Source organism: Alligator sinensis, unplaced genomic scaffold (assembly GCF_000455745.1).
Source record: "Alligator sinensis unplaced genomic scaffold, ASM45574v1 scaffold974_2, whole genome shotgun sequence".
NCBI lineage: Eukaryota > Metazoa > Chordata > Crocodylia > Alligatoridae > Alligator > Alligator sinensis.
The window spans coordinates 45,384-60,313 of NW_005842369.1; the positions used below are offsets into that span (position 1 = coordinate 45,384).

Genomic DNA, 14,930 nt, shown 5'->3' on the forward strand with positions numbered 1-14,930 from the left:
GCACCTGGTAGAGCCATCACTTCCCCCAACTCCCTGCATTGGCACAGCAGTATACCACATATTTTGCTGGTGCTGGATACATCCACGTGCACATAATCCCAAACAAATGGAAACAGACCAGCAATCGGTCAAGACAGTACTCCAGTTTCTATGGCTAAGTACAGCCAGTCAAAAAGTCCAAGGCTGAATTGATTCAATATTCACAGGTTAGTCTAAGCTGCATAGATAGAACCAATAAGCAAGTGAACAGATATTCAGGTTTGATTCTGGAAATGTAACAGCATGCCTACAGTGGCTCAGGCCAGGAGCCAGGGGATGCTAGAGCATGCTTCCATGCTTGGCTGGAGCAGGCAGCCTGGGCCACAAGTAGCTCTCCCACCCGGAAAGGAGCTGGGTTTCAGGGGAGGTGCAAAGTATCCTGGGATGCTGTGGGAGTGTGAGTTAACTTGAATCTGGAGGGGATCTGGGACAGAAGTTCAATAAACTGATTTAACCTAAATCCATTAAGTCTGATATTACATCCATCCAGGTTTATCTTAAACTAGTTTTGGCCATTTTGAAAGCGGTTTAAGTGTACTGAATTTCTGTTGTGTTACAGATTTGAAATAGTTTCCAGTCACTTATACTGGTTTATGTGTAATTTTTGTCCCTAGCCTATTAGAGTAACAATGCAGGCAATCAAATTTTTACCTATTTCCTGGGGCACTAAAGACATTCAGAAATATATAAGGTGTAGTGATAAGAGGGAAAAGATACAGCAACCTTTCAACTTATTTCAGCACTTTGCAGTTGTTAAACCAATTGCCAAGTATTGATATTTTAAATTGCTTTTGAAAACAAAAATCTGTGTCTTTTGTTTGAGTTCCTGTCCTAACTTTATCTCTGACCCAGTGAAAATAAAAGAACAGTGCCCATCCAACACATTGTGTATAATTTTATTGTATTCATATAGAGAAAGAAATCAATACTAAAAAGGGAGGCTGCTTTACTCATTCACTTACTTTGAGTGCACATAGGCATTTCATTTTGATCACCCTAACTGAGCTTAGGGTAGTCTGAATGGCTGGGTGTACAAGCATTTGCTCTAAAAATGATGCATTTGATGTAAAGCTAGTTCCCATCAGATGAGAGCTAACTTTAGATTGGTATAGGTTAACCTGACCTAAAATGGGTTAACCTGACCTAACAAACAACTGCATGTATCCCCAGCAGGACCCCAAGGGTGGGAAAAGCCCAGCCACTCTTGACAGCCCCAGGGCTGTGCTGTTTTTAACAGCACCCTCCACCCCTCAAAACCCAAGCTATTTTTATCCCTCCAACTAGCACTCCCCTCCCTCCCTCCCTCCCTCCACCAACTCACTTGCCTCGGACAGACTTATGCCTCCTTCTGGCAAGCAGTGAATGCTTGCACGTAGTGATCCCAACACAGGTGTAGGCAACTTAACCTGGGAACGCTTGTTCACACCCTTTGTTTCTATTGCCTGTGTTAGAATTCTTCTTTGTCTTTTTACCCCCATTGTAATAACTACAGACAGGATGGAATGATTTGCCTTTCTCTCGGCCTTCTCATTCATACGTGCATGCGCATGTACACACACATACAACCAGACCGCTCTAGAGTCCTTTAACTGTTCCTCACATTCTTAAGTTTTCAGCTTTTTTGCCTCCATATTCTTACCCCTTCAAGTGCCTCTATACTATCTGTATTAACATAAATCAAGTCAGGAACATTAATAATTTAAAGATGATATGATTGAACATCAAAAGCAGACTCTCTCTTAATAGGAAGTTATCTTGCACTCAGTGTTCTTTTGTAAAAGTCTTCATATTTAACTATTATGCAAATCAATTTCTGGATAGTATCTAACACGTGCTTGCAGTTTCTCAAGTAGTCACAGATTATTTCCAGCTGTATAAAAATACCTGGATATGCCTTTCTAGCACATGTCTTCATAACATAATCTTTCTAATGACATACAGAAGCCTAATTTAAATTGCATTTTGTTTGGTCAGCATTGGAGCATGTTGGAGTGCTAATGTAGGTCTGAGCAGAGCCTGACAATGGAGGGTTGGCAGCATTTTGTAAACAATGTCCAAAGCATGTGATTCACATGTATTAGTCTTCTGGAGTATTTTAAAAGTCATGAAACTATTTGTTCCTGAAACTAAATTTTTGTACTCACTAAAAAATATGTTGGTATTCACAAGCAGTAACCCAAACAGAGCAAGTCAACTTCTGCATATCACAACAATTGTTTATGAAGATATATTACTTCTGTAGGCTGCCATATGAAGTTCGCTTTAATTAGTTACCATGATTTAATCTGTTTAAACTGAAGTCAGAAATTCTACAATAGATGTTTGAGAGATCCACGAAAGAGCTGGAGAAAATAGTGTGGGGGTGAGGAACAAAAAAGAATCAGATGTTTAACTTTTCAAGATGACCTATTCAGTAATAGAAAAGTAATTTCACAAGCTCATCTTATGCTCTATATTTCAGTACAGCATTCAGAAATCCTAAAAAAAAGGCCCTTGTGCATACTGATATGTTGTAATGATATTTCTTCACTCCCTTCCCTTAGGGTGCGAGTACACTTCTTCCCCAATGTCAACCTACTAGGATTTCTACTGGAGTGATACTCCATTGAAAGCAACTTCCCCAAAGCCCATACATCTCTTTACTCATTATTGCTTTTTATAGTCTGTACCTACCTGTCAGTCTTTATCTGTTTTCCTTAAACACTTCTCCTTCGTCCCTTAACACTGCTCTTTGTGTAAGTTTATCTAAATATTCTTTGCATTTTTTCATTAAGGGCATGTTGATTTCTATACTAAGATTAATTTTGTCCCAGTGAGGGCAGTTGTATAATGTCCTGCCTATAAAGAGAGAAATTCTGGTTCCTAATGAAGAAAAAATAAATAATGCTCTGGCCTAGGTCCCTAAGAATCTCTAGAATTTGCAGGATTTGATCCAGGCAGTTGTTCTGCACTTCATAAATTATATTGTTTGAAATTTAGTAGCACTTCTTTTTCTTTCTTTTGCAATTGGATCCCTGTTTCTGACTTGGAAATAGAGGTCCAACAATTTATTTCTTATTGTGCATTTATTATCACATTGAATCTCATAAAATAAGCCTTCTCCATATTTTTTTCCAAAAAAACCCCAAAAAGTTTAAATATTTCATATCTGTCTCAGTTTGCAGTTTGCCTGTTAGAACAATTTTAATTTGCAAACCTGAAGGTCAAGGTTCATCTTAATTCAGGCCCTTGTACGTAAATCTTGTGTATGGTACAGTCACATCAAATTAATGTACTAGCATCATGTGATCTCACATACCATATCGGCTGCAAAACTCGCTGGAGTGACTAAAAGATTAGGTTATTTTATTATACCTTACCTGCGGTTATTTTTTAAGTCAGTAAGCCAAAATCATTGCCAAATTTGGCAATGACAGAAGCAGCCATAGACCCAATTTCACGGGAAACCCAAAGTATCAGAGTACACCAGTGGGTCTGGACCAATAAACAATGGATTATGTACTGTGTGTTTAGTGTTATTTTTAAACCATAAGGTAATCTTTTTGTTTAGCACTTTCTGAATTTGTTTTTGGAGGTGAAGGCAAAACAGGCTTACATCATCTCTATTGGCTGACTCTATTTTCCATCAAAGTTTTGTGGTGGCAATTCCATCCAGAGAATAATACATGCTATGCCCCTAGGACAGATATTCAAAAAGCTGGAGCCTGAATTGATTCCATCTTTGCAGTTTAGTCTAACCTGCCTAGGTTGAATCGATTTGTAAAAGTACAGACATTCCTTATGGACTGAGGAAATGCAGTCATATGCTTGCAGTAGCTCAGGCCAGGAGTAGGGGAGCACTAGATCGTGCCCTTGGCCGTAGGGAAGCTGTGCTGGGGAGGCGTGGCCAGCTCGGGCAGTACCATTGGCTGAACTGGCCACAGAGGTATTTAATTCCCCCCTTCCTGTCCCACCAGCAGGGACACAAGCTGGGTCCGCTGGGCGATCCTCCCTCACTGCTGCAGTGGCAGGCCAGCATGGCCCTTGAGGCAGAGGGGGCAGGGAGGGATGTTATACCCCTCCTTCCCCCGGGGAACTGCAGCTGGGTCTGTCTGCTGCTGCAGGACAAGCAGCAATATAAGCCCCCTCCTCTGGATGCCAGAGGGAGGAGGAATAACCCTTGTCCCTGCCTCCCGCCTAAGGGGCTCTGAGCATCTAGCTGCACCCCAGCGTCCAGCGGAGGTGCTTGCCCCAGGCACAGAGTGAGCAGCAGCAGCAGCTGGGGCAGGCAGACCCCACTGTGATGACCCAGGAGCAGAGGGCAGGAATAACCCCACTCCCTGCCCCCTGCCTAGGAGCCCTGCTGGCTAGCATCTGGCCCCACCTTCGCCCCCACCCAGCTGTTGAAACAGCGAGGGGGGAGCCACTGTGATGGAGGCAGCAGCCGCTGTCATGTTTTCCCCGAATGTGAGCCCCTTCCTGATGGGGGACCCCTGCTGCTGTGGACTGTGGCAGCAGTGGCAGTGCTGCAAGGGGCTCTGGCCCCCTCTGGGCCCTGGTCCTGCCACGCACAGTCCAACGCAGCTCTTCCTGCCTCGCAGCAGGGCCCCCCTGCCAGGAAGGGGCTTGTGTTCCCAGACACTGTGATGGGCTGCTGCCCCCATCAAGGGCCTTGCCCTGTCGCTGCTGCAGCAGCCGGGCAGGGGCATGGCCAGATGCTGGCCAGCAGGGCCCCTTAGGCAGGGGGCAGGGACAAGGGTTATTCCCTCTCTCTCTGGCATTTAATGGAGGGGGCTTATTGCACTGCTTGCCTCAAGCAGGGAGTGAGCAGCGGCAATCAGGGTGGGAAGACCCAACTGCAGTCCCCTGTGGGGGAGTAGTGGTAGAGGGGGGAATAACGCCGCTTCCTGCCCCCTCTGCCTTAGGGGCCATGCCAGCCCCCTGCTGCAGCAGAGAGGGGTTGGCACTTGGCAGACCTAGCTTGGGTCCTGGCTGACGGGACAGGGAGGAGGGAAATAAACCCCTCTCTGGCCAGATCCCCGTCCCTGCCTGTCCCTACTTGCCCCTGCTCTTCTGGGGAGCAGAGGGGCAGGGCCAGCCCTGCTGGGCCACAACAGAGAGCCCACCACACAGAGCATGCCGGGATGCTGGGGGAGTCTGGTTTAAGTTAAACCAGGAAGGGATCTGGGACAGACATTGCATAAACCAGTTTGAGTTGACTCAGTTAAGTCTGATGCTACATTCAAGCAGGTTTATCTCAGACCAGTTTCGGCCATTTTGAAACTGGTTTATCTGGACTGAATGTCTGTTCTTTATAGGTTTAAACCAGCATCTGATCACTTAAACGGGTTTATGTATAATGTCTGTCCCTAGCCATGGTCTCTCCAACAACAACAACATCTGGCGATTAGTAATTCAGGATGACCAGTAGAGTAAAAAGAATTTACAGTCATTTATGTATGGAAAATCCTTTGCTCCTTTGTTTTTTGGCCCCATCAGAATGTAACTCTACACTTAATTCACATTTAAAAGAATACTTGCAGATTGTGGAAAATGACAAACTGTGAAATAATCTAAACAAAGACAGATTTCTTTTAGAACAGTTTTCACATAGAAATGCAAAAAAATGAAATTATTAATAATTATTAATTAATTATTAATATAATTGTGCTCCTGAAAATAATTAAACTGTAAAATAAACACACACAATCCTCTTCTTTTTGTTTGGTTAAGATATTTATGGTGGTCGCTGTACATTTCATTTAGCACACAGCTCTACTAGATCAACATCATACATTAATAAAAAGGATTAAGTTTTTATTGATGTGCATACAGGCTTATTGATGTTATTCTCTTGTTAATTATTTTGTATTTTATTGATCTTGAAAGAACATCCCCTAGCGAGTCAAAGTCTGGCCTTGGGTTCTCACACTTAGAGCCAAATCCCCAGATCCACCATCATGCCTGAATATTCCATAGTTAAAGGTTGAAATCTGGGCCCTTTTACAACAAAGGCAACACTCCAGTTCACTGCCATGGAGCCAGGATTCTATCCCAGGACTGTACATAATCAGCCACATTAAACTGTAGAATAACTTTGCGGACATGATGTCAACCCAAAAGTTGAAGTAACTTTCAATGAGGAAGCATCCTTCTAACCTCCTCCTACCATCACGTCACCCGCTCTACATGGAATTCTGAAGAGCTGCGTTACAGTATGCTTAGAGAATGCATGTATGTTTTGTGTGTCTACCCTCTCCCTGTCTGGAGCTGTGGAAATGGGGACTGAATTTTCCATGTTGTTCTTATTATAATCAGTGGGGACTGTGCACACATATCTGGGGGAAAAAATTGGACATACTATATCTTCTTGCATAACATAAGTCATGTTCTTAAAAAAAAATCAAAGATCAGTACATTTTAAAATTAATGTTGACATCATGGTTACTATCAGAACGTTTGTAGGATGCAGACACATTTTCCCAGTTTCTGAAATTGAAGTTCAGTCCCTCCACCCATATTTAATATAGGTGTATAGACAGGATAGATTTCAGTTGTAGTGGGCTATTTCTTTTAGCAAAGTTTTCAAATATAAAGTAGCACAGTATCTTGAAAAATCTGCATACCATAGGCTTTAGGTGTTTTTAATCCTTCATCTTTTGCAAGTATCAAATTTCATTAGAAAAATAAGCCATGAGCATTACAGACTAAGTACAGTGACATTCAATATTCACAATGACAATTCCAAATATGAGCAGCAAAAGGGAAAAAATGAATCCAGCATCATAGTTTGCATCTAAATTTTCAAAAAAGTAAAGAAATTTTAGATGCAGTTTATTTAAATCATTCTGACATGCATCAAAGAACTTACAATTTTTAGTGGTCTTTTCTTTCTTAAATGTTTCTTTAGTGACAATATATAGGTTCTATCATAAATTGAATCTGCTATTTTTTTAATGTTTTATAAACTACGTAAACTGCAAATGGTTATGATGTGAAAAGTTTGGATTAAATTGATATTTTAAGTAAACACGCGTTATATATTTTGAGTTGCCATGATAGTTTTGAATTATTTAAAATCAAACATAAAACTATTCCTGTTAAGAACTTTAGACTCAGGCAGGGCATTATTTTCTATTAATAAACCTGAATGAAAGCAGAGCGAATCAGAATGGCTATTTCCTATCAGTTTAAAATATAATCAAGTGAAGCAGCTGTTCTTATTTTTAATATGCTCTTTTAAAAATGGTGTAGTTAATGAAAAATGTCTCTACTCATAAACCTTAAAATACTCACACATGTAAAAAGTCATAATGCTTTGGCAAATAGTACTTTGTAAGGAATGTGCATGAAATATACCTGCTTCATAACTACAGCTCAGTATAAAGTGCACTCAATAATGTTGGGAAGCATGTTGAAAAAGAACCAAAAGGCCTCCAGCCAAACTGTGAACCTTTCACTTAAATTGGAGAGCATTTATTCATACCAGTACTTCCACTGAACTCAATGGAGCTACTTGTGTGAGTAGCTGCTTACCATAAGAGTAAGGATTCACAATCCAGCCCTGATAGAGGGAAAATCAAAAAATATACATGTTTCTAGGAAAGCTTTTTCTTGGGAGCACAGACATCTCAGTATGCTAAATACTATATATATTTATTTCTCTTTTTCAGGTGTCATTCATGGATCATCCTTTGTGCTTGATATAGATAATTTTCTTCTTAAAACAAGTCTCAAGGAAAGGAGCAGAACTCTCATAGGCCCTTTCAGCTGTTCGGCCAATGTAGAAGCCAAGTGGTGTAAGCACAGTGGTAATCCAGGGCCAGAGCACACCATTCCAAAATTCCATGTTGACTTGAGAGGAGGTCTGATACAGGTCTGTGTGATGTGGGGTTTTTTATGGTTCTGATATTTAACTGAGTTTGTCTCTAATAATTCTGATTTTCTGTCTAAGTTGCCTGGAAATCGCATAAAGTTTTGCATCATGAGATAGCTCACAGATTTGAAAGGAGGGAGGCTTGGGGTTTTTTTGTTGTGCTTTATTTTGGGGAGTTTTGTGCATTTTAAAAGATGTATGCTTTTATATGAAACTACTGATAAAACAACTGAATATATAGTATTGTTGATAACTGCTCCAGACATTTTACTGTAGTTTAGCTATACAACTTGTATGTATGTATTTGTTCCCTTAAAAGTGCTGTATCAGGTAACTAACACTTAACATTTAGGACCCTGCTGTAAGTGTGTGTGTGCATGTGCTCCTGCACTACATGTCCATAATGGCTTGGGGCAACTTTAAAAAATGCAAATCAGATTTTTCTTTGAACTTATAGAAATTTCTCAGGGGGATAATTAGAAGTTATTGTTTGTTGCAATTAGCACTTTGTTTTGTATCCATTCTCCCCTTCAGTTAAATACGTCTATAGCTTGAAAACAGTTCAAGAAGCATGGGAGTTTCTGAAATGAAAAGTACAGATTCTGTGTAATTCAAGCAAGGTAGCAGTATGCATGTGTCCTGTTCTGATTAAAGTATTGTGGGATCTATAAACACCAAACAGTTTACATATAACAGAAAGGAAATACTGATCGTTTTAGGACTTTCCCCTTCATGAAATTAAAAATAAATTATTTAATATCAGTGTTATGATTAGAGGAGACTGAATAATACAAAAAAGTGATTTGAATATTTTCATTTAAAAAGCAGGAAATTTATTTCACCATTGTTACCTGTGATTTGTTGTTCACAACTTTTGAGTATTGTCAAATCCCAGAAGTTTCACAAGTTTGTTATTGAAATGGAGTTTGATTATTGCTTGCCATTTTCAAAAAGTTGGTCAGATAAAGAGCAAAAATAATGCTGCGTGACTGAGGCTGCAGGCAAACGTTACACTTAAAACATGATTATCCAGTTAATCGTGTCTTAAAGTGTAAACTAGCCACACGTTCAGGGGATTAATGGTACAGTAAAGCAGGAAAAGCAGTTACAAAGGTATTATACAAAACATACATAACACCTTTGTGGCTGGTTTCTATCACATCTTAAACCGAACATGTTGCAGGGATCTAGGAAGGATTGGAAACCCATCCCCCCCACACCCTGGTGATTCCAGCCCCAGGGCCATCCTGTGTTGTCGGCTATCAAGGACTAAGCCAGGATTCAATCCTGAGAGTGGTCCCTGCCAGATGAAGATCAGCGGATCAGGACTGTCCCAGCTGTCTTGGGGCAGCCACAGGACCTGATAATTAACTGGTTGTTGGCTGGCTTCAGGGACCACTTGGAGCCAGCCAACAATCAGATCATTGTCAGGTACCCAATTTGCTGGTGCAGGCAGAGCCTGGGATTATATAATGCAATTGGGATCTGAATACTGGCTAGAATTTGAAAGAGCAGTGCCATTCTAAATTTTTTGGGATGTTGGGTACATTATGCCTCTGTAAATTAGAAGGAGATGGGGTTGAAGGAACTGTGTCATGGTAATTCCTGAAAAATTGTTTGTCCTCATTTCATCATTGGTTTGTTGTAAACTGGAATTACTGTAGGCAACAGTGTAAATGGGAAAATGTAGAACTGCTTTGCAGAGCAAAAGAAAATTGCTTTTTCAGTTTCTCTGTTCAAGGAAAGACTCATCTATTCATCCCTTTGTGCACATAATACCTACCAAAAGCACCTAGATAGGATTAGATATATTACTGGCCAAATACCAGGGATTACAAGTCATTCACTGTTGCATGGGTGACTGGTACCACCTTAGTCAGGAGCCAGTCAGCAACTGGGGGGGAAGTCCCCCCGCGACCAGTCACGCTGACTGGGGAAGGGGGAGGTCCCCCTGTGGCTGATTGCAAGGCAGCCGATCACTGCAGCCGCTTCCAGAAGTGGCTGCAGCTGCTTCTGGGAGCATCGCTCTGTGGCTGGCACTCACAAGGGGGGCACCAGCGCTCCCACCTGCCCCCCCCATTGGGCCATTAGGCCCATTGCCTAAGCAGGGAGCGTGGCCGCTTGGGGGGTGCGTTTGCGCTCTCAGGTGGGACACGTGCACCCCTGTGCATCCCCTATGCATCGCCACTGCACTGTTGCATGATTCATTATATAGAACCAGTTAACATGTAACAAACATTATAGAAATATTTTAAGCATATTTTTAAAACCTTATCCATTGATTTCTTTCTGCCCCTGCTACCGTTTTTGTCACTTCAATTATAAAGGTTTTGTGTATCTTCAGGATTTTTAAAGTTCTTTTTCCACAGATTTTTATTTCTAAATACATTTGTGTTTCAGTTGAAAATGGACTGATTTGGGGCCATTAGATGTGCAGCTCTCTGAAATCTGAGAGCACCAAATTCAGATTTAATTTTGGTGACTCAGGCACACCTTCACCTTTTAAAAGATATTTCAAGGATGGCTGGAGCATATGGAAAAGCAACTTTTGTATATTTGCATGCATCTAAATGCATAAATTAAATAGTCAGTGGGCTCATCTACACGTGCAATTAATGCGACTGAATATACTCTGGGTCAGTTTGAGCCAGAGTAAACTAATCCTGATGTCACTGTCTACACATGCATTTAAGCTCCATAATTTACTGTGCTGCCAGACACCACTTGTATCTGATTTATCTGGCAGCGCAGTAAATTGGTCTACTGCGTCCTAATTGCTGTGCACGTGTCGACAGTGACAAATTAGTCTGCTGCACAGTAAGGCACTCGATGTAGATGCTTCCAGTGAGAATCAGTATAACACCCATAGATGCTATGTTGTTCCAAATATATGGTAGAGAACATGCTCTCTGGAGAAATGTTGCTTGATAAGCAGCTGCTGCTGTTACCAAGGTGTTGCTGCAAAGTGGCATCAATTGTAGTAGATAATTATAAGGTAGTCTTTAGGAGTGATGGTTTATTTGTTCACTTGCATCTCTTTAAGGAGACATATTATATCTACCAGTTTCTTCCAATTTCTGTTTCTGCCAAGAGCAATGAAAAATTATAGAGGCTGTCAAAAAATTAAGAAAAATCAATAAAAGCTTTCTAACCTAAATTCCCCTTTGGCAACTAATTGATGAGTATATATTACTAGATGACAATTTTAGGGACCTACACCTGATATTTTCAGAACATTGACCTTCTCAAATACCCTGAACACTTGACACTTTGCATATTCAAGTTCTTGTAGATTGTTGTCAAACCCAGCATCAATGTGATTAGCACTACAAACAGGATACAACAAGAAGCGTTGGCTGATCAAGCCTTTGGGGCTCCTATACACATGCAGGGAGGCTGCTCCAATGCACTGTAATTACAGCGCATCAGAGCAGACTCAATTAATCAAGTCTGCTGTAGCATAGTAAACCAGCAAACTCCAATGTCACATGTATCAGTATCCCCACACTGAAAAATGACGGCAGGGTTCTTTAAAACATAGCTCATTCGATGAGCTTTAGTTCAAAGTGCCCTGCAACCATTTTTCAGTGTGGGGACGCTGATACATGTGATGCTCAGGGAGCTTTTAATTAGCATGGTTCTCGGAGATGAGCTCATTAAAGCGCCTTTCCCACCCTCTCTCCAGAGTACATCTGTACACACCCTTTGATTCTAAACTCATCTGGGCAGTGTCTGTGCACTTGACACATTGCTACGGTGCTAAAAATGAGTTTCTTGCTCGAAAGTGGAGAAATGAACAAATTTGTCCAGTGGCGTACCAAAATCTTTTGACATACAGCAAGTTTGCAAATAGTTACGGTGTATGAAAACAAAGCACTAAAAAAAGAATGTTGGTTTTTGGAGCTGTTGGTGTTTTGCTCTTCATTCATCTTGAGTGATTAATAAGTTATCTTTTTTTAATTAGGTTTTCTGGGGTCAAGAACATTTGAATTGTTTAGTTCTTCTCCATGAACTTCTGCAAGGATACCTGACTAAAGAAGGCAGAATGGAGACATTGACCTCATGTCAAACATACCAAACTTACTCTCCTGCAGAGAGAAATCAGGTCTCAAAAACTGAGCATACCTCTGATGATCTGAGAACTGGCCTGTTCCAGTACATACAAGATGAAGGTACAAAAATAATTATTACCGGGGTTTTTTTAGTTACAAATAAATACAGTAGGAAAATATTGAAGATCACCTACCCATTGCAATTAAGTTTTTTATTTTTGTTCTTAAAGCAATTGAGAAAACATCTGCTATAAAGGAAAATACCTTTTGATTTCATTCCATTAAGCTGTAATCTATTAAAAGTCAGGGAAATTGCTTTTTCATTTTCTCTCTTTTTGATCCTAAGAGGTTTGTTTTTAATGACTTTCGTTTTATAACCCAGCATGTTCTCTTTTAGAAATTACATAACAGATTATAGCTGTCTTTCTTTTGACAGAAGCACAGAAACTGCCTGGTGCCTATGAAGTTGTGTTTTACAATGAAACTGAGGATAGTCCAGGAATGATGTTATGGAGATATCCAGAACCCAGAGTACTCACCCTTGTAAGAATAAATCCTGTTCCTTTTAATACCACTGAAGACCCAGATATTAGCACAGCAGACCTTGGAGATGTTCTTCAGGTTGGTAATGGGGAATTTTTACTTTTGTTATTAGAAGAGAATGTTGTTGTTATAATTTTGATCAGTATTTTAGAAATTGCCATTAGTAAAACTGCGCACAAACTAAACACCAGGAACCCAATAAAATCCACAGGAGGTGAATTTTGCAACTTGAACACATCTCTAACTGAAAGTAGCTCAAGCAGTGGTTTATCTGTGGAGGTTTTTCCACAGTGTATATAAACTGTATGTGTGTGAAATTTTTTATTTCAGTTCACATGTCTTTTGAGCTCTGAGCTTTGCTTTGAGCACTTGATTTAAATGAACCTTAAAAATATCAAGGGAAATTTAGCCAAAAATATCAAGTTCTGCATGGTTTCACATGGAAGCCACAAAGCTGCTGAGTGGTATATACTTTCTGTCTGGAACCATAAGCTGGGACCTTTTCTTACCAGCTGGTTTCTTTTTGTCTTTTCTGTTTGCTAGGGATTCGGGGACTGCAATCCCCCTCCTGCCAGCACCTTCATTGTCTGTCTTGATAGATGGCTGTCCCTCTTTTCTAAGGTTTTTAGGGAAGATGATCAGCTTTCTTTCCAACATCTTGCTTTGGGGAGAAATGATAAAGTCAATCATACTGACCAGTCCCTATAACTCCCTTACATGGAAGTGTTGTCTGCTACTCACTGTTCAGCTGGAGTATGTCTGCATGCCCCAGTAGTGGTCTTACTTCTGCCAACTACACTGGTCTTTCATTATTTATGTTGCTCTCCAAAATATAAATCTAGGTATTTTATACTCTCTATAATCTAGTATAATTCATCTTTATTGTTCCCTTATTCCCTACATTTCTATATTGTTTTTAGTTACTTTAATACATTCATTATTATTTTTATTCTTATTTTTCTTCTCTTTTAATGAAAGCTGAGTTCGTTATCTTTTTAATTCATATTGGTGTATTAGTCAGATACAGAAGCATGTTGCAAATTTACATTAATTAAACTCTCCTTTCTACCCAGTGAGAAGGATTACATGTTAATTCATATTGTTATAACTATTATAAATGTATTTGGGTTTTAAGAATTTAATTGTGAATCACTATGCATCAAGTTATGGATCAGTAAGGTAATCCTTCACATATCCATAATAGAATGTCATTACACTGAATATAATGTTATTGAAATCATTGAGGTGCCCTGCCAATTTGTTTTGCACTCTAGAGAGGTAAATTCCAACTCAAATCACTTGTACAGTAGTGAAAAATTAAAGAAATCAATTAATCTTAGCCTGAGGTCCAGTTTGAAAGAGCTGTTAGTGTTATGATGCCTGTTTCTGATGACTCTGTTAGGTTCAGATGAAAACTAACAATTCACAGACTTTAAATCCTACATTTTCAAAACAAAGTTGAACAAAAAAATTCTTTGTAAATTATATTGCGCTCCCATTATAGTTAACGGGCTTTCTGGACAAAATTAAACTTATACTCTTTAGTAATGTATCCCTGTGTAATTACATAGATTTTTGTTTCAGTTTACATCATTGTGGATCCCACTGTAGGTCTCAGCTTCATGTATGCAGGAGTGGAGGGGGTTTTTAAACAACAAGAATCTTACACCTTCTTGTGTTTCCTGTAACTCTATTCATTGCAACAAAATTGAATCTAGCAGGTGCCCACCCCATTAGTTCTTAACTGCAGCTAAATGTCTACTAGGCTTCAAGAAGTTCTTCAAAACTACTTCTGATCTTCTGTATTGGACAACATCAGGCCTAGGGACAAAAGTTATACATAAACCAGTTTGTCATCAGAAACTGGTTTAAACCTGGAACAGAATAGAAGTTCTGTGCACATAAGCCAGTTTCAAAATGGCTGAAACTGGTTTAAGATAAACTTGGTTGAGTTTAGTATCACACTTAACTTGTTTAGATCAAACCAGTTTATGGAAATTCTGTCCCAGACCCCTCCCTCATTCATGTTAAATCACGGTCCTCCAGCATCCCAGGATGCTTTGCAGCCCTGGGCTGAGCTGGGCTGGGCTGTCTGCTCCAGGAGAGCAGGGTTGGCCCAGCCCCTCTGCTCTCTAGCCAGAGCAGAAAGGGCTGGCTGACATGGGTGGAAAACCCAGCTGGGGACTCATCCCAGCTTGCCTGGTGGGGGCAGAGCAACCCCTGCCAGACTTTTCACTTGCTGGAGTGGAGGCTTCCCCCTAAGCCTTCCCCCTGGCTCAGGAAAAGGGGAGGGAGGAGGGTTTAAACCCCCTCCATGGCCCATGCTGGGTCTGCATGGCAGGGAACTGCCACGCTTCTGCCCGCTTTTCACCCCACTTGAGCAGGGGAGAGGGTAGCACCTGCCAGGGTTTTTGCTGTCCCCCCCCCCCCCCCCCGCCCCA

General features: G+C 40.7%; 1 protein-coding gene across 1 annotated transcript in view; it reads left to right on the plus strand.

The window, feature by feature from the left end:
• VPS13B (vacuolar protein sorting 13 homolog B) overlaps window positions 1-14,930 on the plus strand; it is a gene marked incomplete at its 5' end in the record, with an annotated part of 177,376 nt that overhangs the window by 35,627 nt on the left and 126,819 nt on the right. The window contains 3 exon segments of the mRNA XM_006039496.3: window positions 7,692-7,894; window positions 11,859-12,066; window positions 12,383-12,567. Coding sequence (XP_006039558.1) covers window positions 7,692-7,894; window positions 11,859-12,066; window positions 12,383-12,567 — 596 coding nt within the window.